The following is a 15972-nucleotide window of genomic DNA, read 5'->3' as shown; positions in this document are numbered from 1 at the left end:
TGTTGACTCTTAAACAACATTTTAACATTTGCAAGTCTTAAGCCCTTAGTAGTTTCTTTTTATTTGGTTTTGCACAATGTTTTAAAAAAGTAAAATATAAAGCAGTTCTATTTGTTTCCTCCAAGTTCATAATATCATTTGGCCATCAGTTCTGGCTTTAGCTAGATGGGATTTGGAAGTTTCTTTTAAGTTGTTATGATCGTTGCTCTGTTTTCTTTTTTTTGTGCAATTGAATTATTGTTTTCTTTTATTAGGTTGAGTTTTGACAGAGTTTCTTTAAGAAAAACAACATACCTCTAAATGAGCAGCTCTGTTGTTTACTGTGTTTAATGGTGTGCTTAGTGTAGATCAGTAGAGAGTATATTTCAAAATAAATAAATAAATAAACAGTGGTGCTACATGCTTGCATGGTTGAAATGATGGTAATTATCATAGATTTATTCAACATTTTGTGCTAGACTGGATGTAGTTTGCTGTGTTAAATTTACAATGGACAATAATAACATCCCACTTGCATAATGAGAGAATTTCCATGAAATCATTCCTTAATATCTTATGGCAATCGCTTCTTGGATAGATTCACATCAACTGGTAGTGCTACTACATTTGGTAGGTTTAATTTTGGAAGAAAGTCCAATTTCATGTTAAAATGTTTTCGTATTGGATGCCAAATGATGCGACGGTAGTATTATGAGTTTGGTTTTTGAATGGATTAACTTTTGGTCTCCTTTCTAGCACATTGGTGATGTTCGAATAAGAGCCCATGGCTTGACTAAGGGTGGATCTGTGGTATAGTATATCTCCATGCTTTGATGTTCAATGGAGACCCCTTTTGGGTCAATAGACTATGAAATCAAATATCCAGGTTGAATCCATGCAAAGCACGGTGACACCATGTACTTGAATAATTTGAATTGAGGGGTTGATTTCCTTTTAGTCTCCTTTACAATCTTTAAGTTAGTGATGTAGCGTGATCTAGCTGCTCCTTGTGTGAAGTGACTCGGACACTGATTCAGATAACACCTTATCAAGGCCGAGCTATGCTAGGCTGGGTTGTTATGTTCTGCAAGAAAGAGGATTAGAGTGCCCAGGCTGTCTTTACTCGGGGTGGGCACTCCGATGCTTAAGTCAAAGAAATGTTGAGTCTTCAGAGAATGAGAGTGCTTGAGAGCTTATAATTGCGTGTACCTTTCACAGGTAGAAATGAGTACTTTATATAAGCGTCAGTGGTCTGAGCCCTCTGACAACGGGTCTCATATTCTTGCGGAGCCATTTCCGCTTGGTCGGGTGATTTATTACTTCGGTTACGTAATCTGCGCAGGCATTACGGCTCGCCCAAATAATTCTGGTGCGTTCGGTGTGGTAGGCCGGCCTAACGATCGAGGCACTAATGCTCCAGAGATCTCAGGCTGGTAACGTTTCTTCTAGACAAGTCAGCAGGCTCACCAGGCAGGTCTCCAGGTTCCTACTTCTCGGCCATTCTCTGAGGTAGGTCGCTACAAGTTGGGAAACCTGTCAGCTTGACCCAGCCAAGGTGGAAGTTGGCCTAGGTGAGGTGCTTTGGGCTGACTTGCCAAGCTAGTTCGCTTACTCAGCGTCGAGGTGTCACTTGAAGGCCGCCACGTTTCACAATGTGATTCGGAGGACCAAATTACCCCTCATCAATTGCACCCCACTCCCGAGCCTATGTCAGCTCGGCGAAGGGAGTAGCTCTTAGTAAAGTAATTGGTTTGACTAGTTCGTAGGTCACCCAACTCGCTCTCCTAATCCGGTCTAATATTGGGTGGGACTGTGACGGATTTCAAATTTCAAATTTGAAAAAGGAGGTGAGCATAGTGGGCACGCAAAATTTTGAATTTGAAATTGCCCATGCACGGTGCCCTTGTCCTAATCATTGATATGCTGCTAGCATATCTCAGTCGTTTGTCCTTTTGCCCTGGATTATAATTTATAAATATGGGGTCCTCACTGAGGTCTCCACTTACACTATTTTTGGCTTTTTCTGAGGAGGTGTCTGATTTGAGGAGGTTTCAATCGAAGTGATACCTTCGATTTGCTTGTTGAGATTTTGTTTGTCGCCAGCACCGATCTTCTCTGTCCATTTTCCAATGAGTAGTCTTCCCCTTCCGATTTCTTTTGATCTCTCGGGGAGTAGGTCACCCGACCATAGGTGGGATGAGGAGACGGGCTCTTCAGGAGAGGAGTCCAAAGGGGGGTTTTCTGATCCTTAGCTAGGGACGGAAGCAGAAGTCCAATTAGTAGAGTCGATTTTCTGTCCAACTGTGCTTTCTGGAGAGTGCATTGTAGAACTGTACAGTCTTTACCAAATTCCTACCAAATTTGATTGCATCCTGCCCGGCCCTAACAAATACCCCTAGAGCCATGGTTGGGATGTTGCCAGAGTTTTTTCAAAGGCGCTGATCGCCAGCCTCCGATTTCCCTTACATCCCTTTATTCCTTTGATGTTGAGGTGCTATGGTGTTTCCTTAGGTCAGCTTCACTCCAATGCAATGCGGACTCTGGTAGGGCTGATTTGCTTATGTCACCACCGTGGCTTTCCCTTAGACTTGGATATCTTTTCCGGTTTGTGCACTATGAAAAAGGTTCCCAATGCTCTTTTCTGTTTCTATCTCCCCTTCCGTGGTGGTTATGAGGTGTAAACTAAGTTTCCCTTAGCAGAAGTTTAGGACTGTTATCAGTCTTGAAACCTAATGGATTTCAGGATCGAAAATAAGAAGAAAGGTAAAGAGGAAAGAAGAGGAAGAAGGAGGAGAAGCAGTAGAACACAAGAGTTGAAAGGAGGAGCAGAAGCTTAATGTTCTACTGCCGCTACTTTAATTAATATTTATAGGTTATGCTCATTACATGGAAAGGACAAATCTGCCCTTAGTCTTTACATAACAAACAGATCAAAATAAGACTGAAATAAGTAACAACTAAAACAACTAAATAACCAATAGCTAACCCTAGGAAGACTAGAACACCTTCTACCCTACAAGTATAGTGGGACCGTAGCTGTGGGGCCCACATCAGTGTTCTCTACACTCCCCCTCAAGTTGGGAATAAATATTTATCATTCCCAACTTGGATAGATCTGCCTCTAGCTTCTTCCGTGGTACAGCTTTGGTGAGGATATCTGCCAGTTGCATGTTGGAGGTGATGTATGGGAGGCACACTTCTTGTGATGAGACCCTCTCTTGTACAAAGTGTCGATCAACTTCAATATGTTTAGTTCTGTCATGCTGCACCGGGTTGTGTGCTATATTAATAGCCGCTTGATTATCACAATACAACATCAGGGACTTCTCATACTCAATACCCAACTCCTAAAGTAGTGATCTCAGCCAAAGAATTTCAGCCACTCCATTAGCCATTGACCTGTACTCAGCTTCATCACTGGATTGGGAGACAACACTCTATTTCTTACCCCTCCAAGAGACCAGGTTACCTCCCACAAGAGCACAGTATCCAGAGGTAGACCTTCTGTCATCAACACTCCCAGCCCAATCGGCATCTGTATAGACTTCCACCTTCATGTGGTCATTGTTCTTGAACAGTATACCTCTACTCGGGCATCTCTTCAAGTATGCTAGTATTCTTTCTACTACTAGAAGGTGTGTGGTTCTAGGAGAATGCATGTACTGACTAACAACACTAACTGCATAACTGATATCTGGCCGAGTGAGGCATAGATATAGGAGCTTTCCCACTAACCGCTGGAACATAACTTTGTCTTCAAGCAGCTCCCCACTCTCTGCACTAATCCTGTGGTTCTGTTCAATGGGTGTATCTGCAGGTTTGACACCCAGCTTTCCAGTTTCAGCCAACAGATATAAAACATATTTCCTCTGAGAGACAAAGATCCCCTGTTTAGATCTAGCAACCTCAATACCCAAAAAATACCGTAGTGTACCCAGATCTTTCACCTCAAACTCTTGATGAAGGAGCTGTTTGAGGGACTCAATCTCATGGTTGTCATTTCCTGTCACCACAATATCATCAACATATATTGCAAGTAGTGTCAGTGATGACTCCACCCTCTTGATGAACAGTGTATAATCTGACTGGGCCTGTACATAACCGAACTTCCCAAGGGCTAGTCTGAATCTGTCGAACCAAGCTCTAGGTGACTGTTTCAAACCATACAATGCCTTATTGAGCCGACAGACCTTCTTACCTGCCTTTGTATCATAGAATCCAGGAGGCAACTGCATGTTAAACTCTTCCTGCAAGTCCCCATTTAGGAAGGCATTCTTAACATCCATTTGGTGCAAAGGCCAAGTGTAGCTTGCTGCAAGAGATAATAGAACCCGAATGGTGGTCATCTTGGCTACCAGGGCAAATGTCTCCAAGTAATCTATACCATAAGTCTGAGTGAACCCTTTTGCAACTAGCTGAGCTTTGTACCTCTCAATGGAACCATCCGCATTGTGCTTCACAGTAAATACCCACCTGCATCCAACTGGTTTCTTTCCTTTGGGCAAGTCAACTAGCTCCCAAGTATTATTTTTCAACAGGGCATCCATTTCAACTTGCATTGCACCTCTCCACTCCGGGACTGATAAGGCTTCTTGCACTGTTCTCGGAATAGGGACATCAGCAACGGAGGTGAGATAGGATCTATAGGAGGGAGATAGGTGATCATAGGACAAAAACTGGGAGATGCAGTGGGCTGTAGATGTGGTGCAATGCCGTTTTCCTTTACAAAGGGCAATGGGAAGGTCAAGGTCATCTGCAGAGGGTGAGGTAGCAACAATTGAAAGAGTCTCTATGGGCCCTGGGACTGTAATATCTGGACTTGGAGCCACAGAAGAGGTTGGAACTGGCCGGGACTGCTGATGACCGGGATCAACCTGCTTGCATCGCCTGTGATAGGTAAGGGAACAGCCCCAAAAGTATTAACCCTGTCCTCACTACACTCCCCCTGAAGAAAAGGACCCAAATCTCCACGCTCATTACTCTCCCCCTGAGGAGAGACCCGAGAATAGTAGGGTGTCTCCTCAAAGAAAGTGACATCCATGGATACAAACTTATTCCCTGAGACAGGATCATAACAGCAATAACCCTTTTGATTTTGTGCATAACCAAGAAAGATGCATTTGGAGGCCTTGGGTTCAAACTTGGAGTGATGGAGACCGAGAAGCTGAACAAAAGAGGTACAACCAAATGTTTTGAGGGGAATAGTGAACAACTCCTCATTGGGGTATAGAAGGGAGAAAGGAGATTTCATATCAAGAACCCGGGAAGGAATCCGATTAATAAGATATACCGCCGTAAGGATAGCATCACCCCAGAAGCGAATAGAGACATTGGAGGTAAACATAATACTTCTAGCCACCTCCAAGATGTGCCTATTCTTCCTTTCTGCAACCCCATTCTACTGAGGTGTATGAGGGCAAGTGCTCTGGTGGATAACCCCATGATTAAGGAGGTATAATGCCAATGGCTTAGCAAAGTATTCCTTTGCATTATCAGATCTAAGAACTTTGATCCTGGCATCAAACTGGGTTAGGATCATTCGGTGGAATTTTTGGGTTAGGGCAGGCACCTCATCTCGTGAACACATAAGATAAACCCAAGAAAACCGGGTGTGGTCATCAACAAATAACAAAAAATATCTGTACCCACCCATAGAAGGAATGTGATATGGCCCCCAAACATCAGTATGCACAATATCAAAAGAACTATTACTCCTTTTATTACTCAATGAATAAGAGTTTCTACAATGTTTAGCAAACTCACAACTTTCACACTTCAACTGAGATGATTCAATAGACTCAAACAAAGTAGGAAACAGACTCTTCAATGACCGAAAAGATAAATGACCCAATCGGTTATGCCAAAGCATAACCAGATCTCACAACCTGAGAAACAAGTAACTTCTTTTTTTATCCACTGACTCTTCCCGACGAGAACTCTCCTCGAGCAGATAGATCCCATTCGTCTCACGGCCAATCCCAATCACCTTCTTTGTCTCCAGGTCCTGAAAAACACATCGGTCAGGAAAGAAAGTTATTAAGCAGTTCAAATGTTTGGTAAGACTACTAACGAAAAGGAGGTTAGTATCCAGTTTAGGAACATGCAAGACAGAGGACAAGGATATAGTATCCGACAGTTTGATGTCACCCTTGCCAGAAATAGGGACAAGAGAGCCATCAGCTATAGATACTTTATCCCTACCAGAAGATAAGTGATAAGTAGTAAACAAAGAGGGCAAGCTAGTCATATGGTCGGATGCACCTAAATCTATTACCCAATAAGGTTCAGTAGTACCTGGAGCGGAGGCATGGTAGGCTGAGGCTCGAGTACCTGAGTGTGCAAAGGCTGATGTGGCCGGGGCTGAGGTCTCTAATGGTGTGCCTCTTGTGCCAGATGAGGATGCTGAATCAGTAGTCATAGCCACATGAGCATTACCCCTTTTATTTCTCAACTTTGCCGGGACCAAATGTGGATGCAGCTTCCAACATGTTTCTTTTGTGTGTTTAGGTTTCTTGCAATGTTCACACACCACATCCCTTTTATCTTCCTTCTTTCTGTCCCTCTCTAACTCATCCCCTGTTTTGGGTTTGACAGCTACCAAGGCAGGTGTAAGCGACTGAGGTTGCATCATGACTTTCCTCCTGGTCTCTTCACTGTGCACTAAGGAGTATGCCTGAGAGAGGGTCACACTATCTCTGGTCAAAATCTGCTGCTTTACAATATCATAATCTGAATTCAGTCCTGCTAGGAACTCAAACACTCTGTTTGTCTCGATGTGCTTTCTATGTATCTGAGCATCTTTGGGACTCTCCCACTCAAGAGTCTCTAAGTGATCAATCTCATGCCACAGGGACTTCAAGGTAGAGAAGTAGACCGACACCGGTTTCTCTCCTTGTTTAAGGGAATTCACCTCACATTTCAATTCATATGCTCTAGCAACATTAAGGGGTTGAGAGTAAGTCTCTTTAACCACATCCCATATCTCCTTGGCTGTCTTTGCCCATAAGTAATTTCGGCTGATATGGGGTGCATAGAATTACAGAGCCATGTCATAACCAAGTAGTTTTTTTGGACCCACTTGGTATACATAGGGTCTCCCTTGGAAGGTTCTGCCACATCTCCCAAGAGATACCCTACTTTGCCCTTTCCCCCAATAGCCATCATGGCTGATTGGGCCCATTCCAAATAGTTTGATCCATCAAACTTTACGGTTGTAATTTGAAAACCTGTCTCAGAACCACTACCATAACTGCTGTTCCCAAAACTGCCTTCTGCCTGATTCTTAAACTCCATTTCGGTCAAGAACCAGAAGTCTCAAAATTAGGGTTACTACAGTCAAAACCAGCACTAGGACTACCAACCACAATCACAAAATCAGTATAGAACCAATTTGTACTCACAGTAGATGTGCATGAAACAGGTATAAAACTGATATGAAATCAATAACCACACACAACAGCAACAGTCCGAACTGTTTTCACCCCTTTAGAAGTGTTCGAAACCCCAAAAGAAAACTGAAAAACAGTTTGAAGAACAATCCGATATGCTGAAGCCAATTTGAGGTTTTAATCAGTCCTAAAAGCCATACACTCCAGACAGTACCGTACGGATAAGGCTTGTATTAGAGTTAATATGAAACCCTAAAACTGATCAATGTTGAGGAGAGAATTATTAGGGTTTGCCGCAGTATTAGATTACAAGGTTTAGTCCAGTACTAGGGTTTTCCGCAGGGATAAGACAAAACCCTAGAGAATAGAGAGATAAAACCCTAGAGTGGTTCGGCCACCCTTGCTGGATAGGTCCAACCTATCTTCTCTGATATTACTTCTCTCAGAAAATAAAAAACTTACAATAGGATGCAGTTCGCTGCCTACCAAGGTTACCCGAACCCTAGCCTTCTCTGATTCTTCCTGATCTCCAACTCGCTGCAACTGTGGCAATTCTTCAAACAACTGCTAATCCTCTGGAAATCTCCAAGAACTAGTCAACGGACTCTGCTTTCTCAGCTTCCAGCCTTAGATGGTTCTCATGTGGTCGGCTGGACTAGACTCACATGAGAAACCCTAGCTCTAATACCAAGTAGAAGTTCAGGACTGTTATCAGTCTTGAACCCTAATGGATTTCAGGATCGAAAATAAGAAGAAAGGTAAAGAGGAAAGAAGAGGAAGAGGGAGGAGAGGCAGTAGAACACAAGAGTTGAAAGGAGGAGCAAAAGCTTAATGTTCTGCTGCCGCCACTTTAATTAATATTTATAGGTTATGCTCATTACATGGAAAGGACAGATCTGCCCTTAGTCTTTACATAACAAACAGATCAAAATAAGACTGAAATAAGTAACAACTGAAACAACTAAATAACCAATAGCTAACCCTAGGAAGACTAGAACACCTTCTACCCTACAAGTACAGTGGGACCATAGCTGTGGGGCCCACATCAGTGTTCTCTACACCCTCCAAGGTTAAGGACTGGAAGAGCAGGTATTTCCTCATTTCTAAGAGTAGTGGTTGGGATATGAGTACTGTTTGGCAGATTGATTGTCGGACTTTCAATGAAGGGTTCAATGAAGAGCTACGGGCTGCGATTCAGGATTTTGTCTACCAGAAGGTTGCAGTAGAAACCCTTTTGGCCAAGCCCATGCTTATACAGGCCAACCTGAGTCGCATAGGTAGGTTGACCTTCTTTGCATATGCTTTTAGTACTAATGGCTTTTTTAGCTCGACTAACCTCCTTTTTTCCTTTCACAAATATGGTAAGCATGGAGTTGATGTTGGCAGCTTCAAAGAAAAAGGCTTTGAGGAAGAAGCGGAGGGTTGAGCATCGTTCTTCAATGGAGGGTACCTCGGGCAGTTCCAAGGTGAGGTCACCGTCATTCGCTCCTCCTATCGTCAACCTTGAGGGAGGTGGCGACCCAATGAGTACAAATCAATACTCTACAGGTCCTACCATGTCTCAACCTCAAGTCAGCCAAGAGAAACGTGAGGCCGGCCCGTACACCTCGGATATCCCTCGTTTCGTTCCTCATGTCAACGTCTCTATACTCGATCGCATAACCGATCCCTACATTGCTCTTCAGATGGCCAGGGGCATGTTGCTTCCTGAGGATGTGCGGTATTACCCCAACTTGGACACAGTTGACGCTAGGACTCGGTTAACTCACTGCATTGTCCAGGTTTGTCTTCTTTCGAAGTTTTTGTCTTTTGGCTTTGTGATTTTTGCTCTAATCATATCTTTCTTTTTTGTAGGCGAACACCATAGGGCATGTCTTATTGGATCAGGTCACTGTGGGCCAGAAGGAGAGGGGCGAACTGCAGGCCAATGTCAGCGCGGAGGAAGACCTTCAATGGTTCATCGAGCTGAGTGGGAAAATGCGGTGTGAGCTGGTCGAGAACCAAGAGACCATCGCCGCTCAGGACCTCCAACTGAACGACGTGCCTGAGGAGCTTGTCATGTAAGTCAATAAGGAGCCCTTGACTCCCAAGGAGGGTGAAGAAGCAAATGGTGAAGGAGAGGGCGAGGAGGGTGACGACGCCAACGATGAGCTGTAGGGCGGCAACGAGGAGTAGGTTAGCCTATCTGATGGTTTCTCTTCTTCTGGTGTTTCCGGGAGCCTGTGCGCTCCTATAAGTTGATCTCTTGGGCCTGCATGTCCTAAATATATGAACTTATTGTTGCTGAGTTTTTTTTTCTTAATATACATGTATCTCGACCATTGGACTTTTGTTAATGGAATTTAGTTTTTCACATTTGATATCTTCTTTGGATGTAGTTTTTTCCTGTTTGTCTGTTGCGCTAGTTAGGTCGGCTAGGTGCCTTTGAATGCAAAATCTCTATCCATCACGCAAGTTAGGTTGGCTAGTTTGCTCCCCCTATGGCCAAGCTATTGAAAGGTCGGCTCAGCCTTAACAAATTTTCGTGAATTTGTAGTCATAGCTCGGAGCTTATCTTCTATGTCCTCTTTTGGCGAGCTGTTGGGAGATCGGCCCGAATGCCTTAACAAAATTTCACAAGTCTACGGATGTAGTTCGAAACACTTCTTTTCAAAGGTAGTACCTTCCGAGGTTATCTATGTTCCACGCACGGGGTACCACCTTCCCCTCCAGTGTTTCGAGCTCGTACGCGTTTCCACCTATTACCTTTGAGATTCTATAAGGGCCTTCCCAGTTCGGGCCTAGCTTTCCTACGCCGGGCTTAGGTACCATGACCTTTTGGAGTACTAAGTCACCAATTCTAAATTGGCATTTCTTGACTTGGGCATTATAGTACCGAGCTACTCGTTGTTGGTATATTGTGGTCCGAATGTAGGCCAAGTATTTGACTTCTTCCACTAGGTCGAGGTTGGTTCATAGATCTTCCTCGTTAGCTTCCTCGTCAAATGTCTCAAACCGTAAGGTCAGCACTTCTATCTCTATCGGTATGATGGCTTCCGTCCCATATGTCAGGTTAAAGGGCACCTATCGCCATCTTGATGGTTGTTCAGTAGGCCCATAACACACTAGGCAACTCGTCCACCCACAAATACCTTGAGAAAGCCGAGCTTTAAGGCCACGATGGGTTGCCCCGTTAGTTACCTCTGCCTGACCGTTAACCTAGGGATGGACGATCGAGGTGAAGTTTTGCTTTATTCCCATTTCTGCTTACCAATTCTGTAACTTAATGTCTTCAAACTGTTTGTCGTTGTCCAAAATCAATACCCTTGGCAGTCCGAATTTGCATACAATATTTCACCAGAAAAAATTATGAACGTTTCGAGCTATGATGGTAACTAACGGCTCAGCCTCTACCCACTTGGTGAAATAATCCACCACTACTACTAGAAACCTTCTCTGCCCAGTTGCTAGTGGGAAGGGGCCCAATATGTCAATCCCCCACTGTGCAAACGACCACGGGCTAGTAAGGTATTTTAGGTCAGTCGTTGGTTGGTGCAGGATGTTGGCATGTCGCTGGAACTTGTCACACTTCTTTACCAACTCGATTGTGTTTGTCTTCATTCTATGCCAATAATACCCTTGTCGTAAAGCTTTTTGGGCGAGCGCCCTGCCCCCCTAATGTTCTCTGCAGAGTCCGTGAATTTCATGTAGTACTTGGTCTGCTTCAGCTCGGCACAGGCAGTGCAGGTAGGGTAGTGTAAAGGATCTTATGTATAGCTGCTTGCTCATCATCATGTAGCAAACTGCCTATTTCTCTATTCTTTGAGCTATGTTAAGCTCCTTTGGCAATATTCCTTGGCGTAGGTAGTCGACGAGCGGGTCTATCCAGCTCGACTCTACTATTGTCACTTGGACGACCTCTTCTACCGCCCTTTCTATGGATGGGCAAGGTAGGTCTTCTATGTAGACCGTTCTTTTCATGGAGTCGATTGCATTGGCCAACTCAGTGAGAGCATCGACCTTGGTGTTTTCCGATCTCGCAATTTGTTGCATGTGCCAAGAGTGGAAGCCAAGCAGGAGTTCCCTTTCCTTGGCCAAGTAGGCCGACATGGCGAGCTCATACAGTCCATTCACTTGGTTGACCATAAGCTGAGAGTCACTGCAAACTACCAGGTGCTTGGCCCTGACTTCCTTCGCTACTGACAGCCCGACTATTAATGCCTCATACTCGGCTTTATTGTTCGAAGCTCGGAATAGGAATCGGAGCACGTATTCCAGTTTTACTCCGCTAGGTCCATAGAGGATTAACCCAGCTCCGCTTCCACATAGAGTATCCAGGGCTCCTCGTCCCAGGCCGGGATCTCCTGAACTAGGGTGGGTGTCGCACTGGTTTAGGCCTCCAAAGTGGTTGCTAGCTCGGCAACTTTAGGGTTAATGAGTTGAAGGTATACTCAGCGATGAAATCGGCCATGATCTGTGCTTTTATTACTGGTCGCAGCTTCTAACAGATATCATATTCGCTGAGCTCAATTGCCCACTTTGTGAGTCTCCCCGAGACCTCGGGCTTCTGAAGGATCTGTCTCAGAGGTTAGTCGGTCAAAACTACAATAATGTGAGCTTGGAAGTTGGGCTTTAGCTTTTAGGATGCTAACACTAGAGCGAAGGCCAATTTCTCTATGTCTGAGTACCTCGTCTCGACAACATGTAGTACTTTGCTTACATAATACATAGGTCATTGTACTTTTCCTATTTCCCTAACTAGGACCGAGTTAACTACCTCATCACTTGCGGAGAGGTAAAGCTTAAGCTTGTCCCCGGTCTCAAGTCTGGTCAACAAAGGTGGTGAACTCAAGTATCTTTTTAGCTCGTCAAAGGTGAGCTGACACTCTTCGGTCCACTCAAAGTCTTGGTTCTTTTTATTGCTTTGAAAAATGGTAAACACTTTCCAATCGACTTAGACATAAATCGGTTCAGGGCGGCTATTCAGATAGTCAACTTTTGGACTTCTTTAACCGAGCTAGGGGGTCACATATCTAGTATTGCTTGGATTTTTTCAGGGTTGGCCTTGATGCTACATCAGCTAACAATATATCCGAGGAACTTACCTGACGTCACACCAAAGATGCACTTGTTCGGGTTGAGTTTCAAGTTGTATTTTCTTAAAACATTAAAAACAAGGTCTAGGTCAGTAATCAAATCATTTGAAAACTGAGTCTTAACAACCATATCATCTACATAACACTCAACTTTATTTCCGACTAAATTCGAAAAAACATTGTTTACAAGTCGCAAGAAAGTTGCTCCAACGTTTTTAAGTCTGAAGGGCATGACTTTATAATAGTACAAGCCCATCTCAGTTACAAAAACAGTTTTTTCTTCATCAGCCGGGTCCATTGAAATCTAGTTGTAGTCGGAATAAACGTCCATAAAACTCAACAACTCAAATCCTAAGGCCGCATCTACTAGGCGGTCAATCCGAGGGAGACAGAAACTATCATTCAGGCGGGCTCGGTTCAGGTCGGTATAGTCGACGCACATGCACCACTTGTCGTTGGCCTTCATCCACTATTTTCCATCTCTCCAGGGCGAGGTTCCTTTCCCTCTGTCGAACTAGTCTAACTGTGGGGTCAACATTTAATTTGTGAGTTATTATCTTAGGATCTATGTCGGGCATTTTTGCTGCCAACCAAGCAAAAATGCCTAAGTTGCTAAGTAGAAAACTAACCAAGTTGGAGTGCACCAGCTCTGGTAGGCGAGCTCCTATCTGTACCATCTTCTCTGGCTCGGCCTTTGAGACCGGCACTAGGACGGTTTCTTTTGTTGGTTGAGCTCACTCATCTGTGTGTTCAGGTGGCAGCTCCAAGTCGATGTTGATGACAATCTTGCCTTTTGCCTTCAGGGCGGCTAGGTAGCATTTGCAAGACTCTAGCTAGTCTCCTCGCATGACTCCAATGCCTCTATCAGTGGAGAATTTTACAACCGGATGGTATGTTGAAACAACTACCCAAAGGGCATGCAAGATAGGTCGGCCTAGTATGGCATTATACGGGAAGGGAGTGGCGACCACTAGACAATCGTGATCAAACCTAACCGCATTGGGGGGTGATCCTGCTACAACTGGTACCCTCACCCAGCCAATGGGCTGAACTACTTTCCCCACTAAAGCCAACCAGGGGCACGTCAGCTGGCTTTAGGTCTTTTCTGCCAATCTCCATGTGCTCAAATGCTTCTTGGAAAATGATATCGGCCAAACTCCCTGAGTCGACCAGAATCCTCTTCACTTCAAAATCGTTGATCAGCAACTTCACAACCAAGATGTCATCGTGTGGATACTGTATTCCACAAGTGTCGTCTTCTATAAAGTAAATCACCTCTTTTCTTCGAGGGTGCTTTGGTGGGTTGTCACTGTCATACTCTAGTTCCCTGACCAAGTTTTTCCCGATCGAGGTGGTACAACTGGCTATTATGGAGCCCCCGGTGATCATATTGATGACCCCTCGGATAGGCCGCTCTTGTTGCTGATTTTTGGGAGCTACTTCTTGCTCCCTGCTTATCTGAGGTGCTTCCTTGCATTGCTCGGCAGGTCGGCCTTTCTTCTTCTTTCTTCACAAATTGCTTGAGGTATCGTCGGATCAGTTCCTCAATCTCATTCTTTAAGTTCCAGTAGTTCTTAGTATCATGACCTATGTCATAGTGGAAATGGCAGTACTTATTTAGGTTTTTGTTAGCAGGGTCGCCCTTCATCCTAGGTGGCCACTTTACATACTTTGTCAATTTTATTTTCATTAATATTTCTACTCTTTTCGCATTCAGGGGATAAATGTTTTAGTATACAATGGTGGGGTTCCAGATCGTTAGCTTGAACCTGAACCCTATTGTTGGGACTTACTCTTTCTTCTAGGCAAGCTGCTTCACCAACTTTTGGTGACCTGCTTCTTTTGGGAGACTTGCTTCTCCTCTTCGACTTATTGCTGCCTGCTTCTTCTTCGGTTCACTTCCTTTTTCTGAACAATTCTGACCACGACCCTAGGGCTTCTTCTGCCTTGATGAATTTATCCGCCATTGCAAGGAATTTCTCCATAGTGGTCGAAGGGTTTAGTTCAATCTCCCAGCATAGGTTGGGGTGATCACCGTTTTTGGCCGCAGTGAGCTGCATGGCTAGGTCCAGATCCGGGATTTGCAGACGTTCCATGTTAAATCTTTTTATGTATTCCCAGAGAGTTTCATTAGGTTTCTGTATTACATTTAGCAAGCAGGTTGCTGATTTGGAGTGTCTCTTACTTGTCGCAAAGTGAGTGATGAATAGGTTGGCGAGCTAGTTCCAATTCTTTATTGAACCAGGGGCCAACCCTGAATACCAGATTCAAGCTTCATCTTGGAGAGTAGTGGGAAAGGCAATGCACATGCTAGCATCATTGTCCCCATGAAGTAACATTAGGGCCTGAAAGCTATTTGTGTGATCAATCGGGTCTATCGCACCTTTATAGGTTTCAAAGGTTGGTGCTCTGAAGTTCTTCAGCCTCGGGGCCTGGAGGATTTCTGGTGTGAGTGGTGACTCTCGAGTTATAAGGGGTTTAGATGAAGCGCCTACCTGGCTAGTTGCTTTGCTTCCTTCTTTTTTGTCCATCATGCTCCTAGCTAGAGTGAACTGGCTCTTCTTGGAGGCATGATGAGCCCATCTTCGACGCCTCCTCTTGGAGCCTTCAGAGGAGCTAGCGGCCTATGTCTCGTTGGGAGCTATAGCTCGGCCCTCCACTGGCAGTTGGTTCTAATTCAGGTCAGGGACCGCATTGTTGACCGAAGGCTGGTTATTCACTAGTTCAAGCACTCAGTTGGAGACTGTTGGGAACCCAAGCTGGAGTCGGATTCTGGTTTAGCCTGACATTCTATCGATGCTATTGCCGGGGTTGTACTTGTTGGTTCTGCAAGTGTTGGAGCTACTAGTGTTGTTGCTATTGTTACGCCCCCCCTCATGGTGGCAAACTTGCTTTCCCAAAATCTGAATTGGTCGCTCATTCCCCACACACACTGCACTAGGTCGTAGAACTGGTGCACATCAACCCCATCGAGAGCCGCTGCAGGCTCGACCATAGGGGGTGGCGCATTCACCGGTGTGATGGTAGGGTTCAAAGGGATGTCAATCTGTCCAATGGTCATTGTGGGGACTTCTAGGATTGTCCCAAGCTGCCCAATGACCTGGTTGTTGTTGTTGTTGTTGGAAAGCTGATTGTCTGAAGATGCCATTAGTTCTTAAGGTTTTTGAAATAAGGACAAGTACTTAGTTTTTGTATCAATATTCCCACAGATGACGCCAATTGATGTAGTGAAATCTGGCTGCTCCCTCGTGTCAAGTGACTCGGACACTGATTCGGATAACACCTTGTCAGGGCCTATGCTAGGCCGAGCTATAGAGGGCCGAGTTGTTATGTTTTGCAAGAAAGAGGATTAGAGTGCATGGGCTGTCTTTACCCGGGATGGGCACTCCGATGCTTAAGTCAGAGAAATGTTTTGAGTCTTTAGAGAATGAGAGAAATTGAGAGTTTGTAATCGCGTGTACCTTCATAGGTAGAAATGAGTACTTTATATAGGCGTTAGTGGTCTGAGCCCTCTCACAACGGGTCTCATA

At 44.6% G+C, this 15972-nt stretch overlaps 1 protein-coding gene and 1 long non-coding RNA gene across 3 annotated transcripts in view; both read left to right on the top strand.

Annotated features, from left to right (window-relative positions):
* The window catches only part of LOC104596730 (uncharacterized), a 30377-nt gene that overhangs the window by 4272 nt on the left and 10133 nt on the right, over positions 1 to 15972 (top strand). The window lies entirely within an intron of this gene.
* On the top strand, positions 8491 to 9720 carry LOC104596729 (uncharacterized). 2 transcript variants are annotated; one of them, XM_088887881.1, is made up of 3 exons: positions 8491 to 8644; positions 8754 to 9148; positions 9222 to 9720. In XM_088887881.1, the coding sequence occupies exons 1-3, from the start codon at positions 8491 to 8493 to the stop codon at positions 9429 to 9431; spliced, it is 759 nt and encodes a 252-aa protein (XP_088744007.1). In that variant the 3' UTR covers positions 9432 to 9720. The 2 variants fall into 2 exon arrangements, with proteins under 2 accessions (XP_088744007.1, XP_088744008.1); XM_088887882.1 differs by having other exon boundaries at positions 8513 to 8644; positions 8734 to 9148.

Source organism: Nelumbo nucifera, chromosome 5 (genome assembly GCF_055504915.1).
Source record: "Nelumbo nucifera cultivar China Antique chromosome 5, China Antique-T2T, whole genome shotgun sequence".
Taxonomy (NCBI): Eukaryota; Viridiplantae; Streptophyta; class Magnoliopsida; order Proteales; family Nelumbonaceae; genus Nelumbo; species Nelumbo nucifera.
The sequence above is the reverse complement of the archived record's forward strand: the minus strand, read 5'-3'. Positions and strand labels throughout refer to the sequence as shown.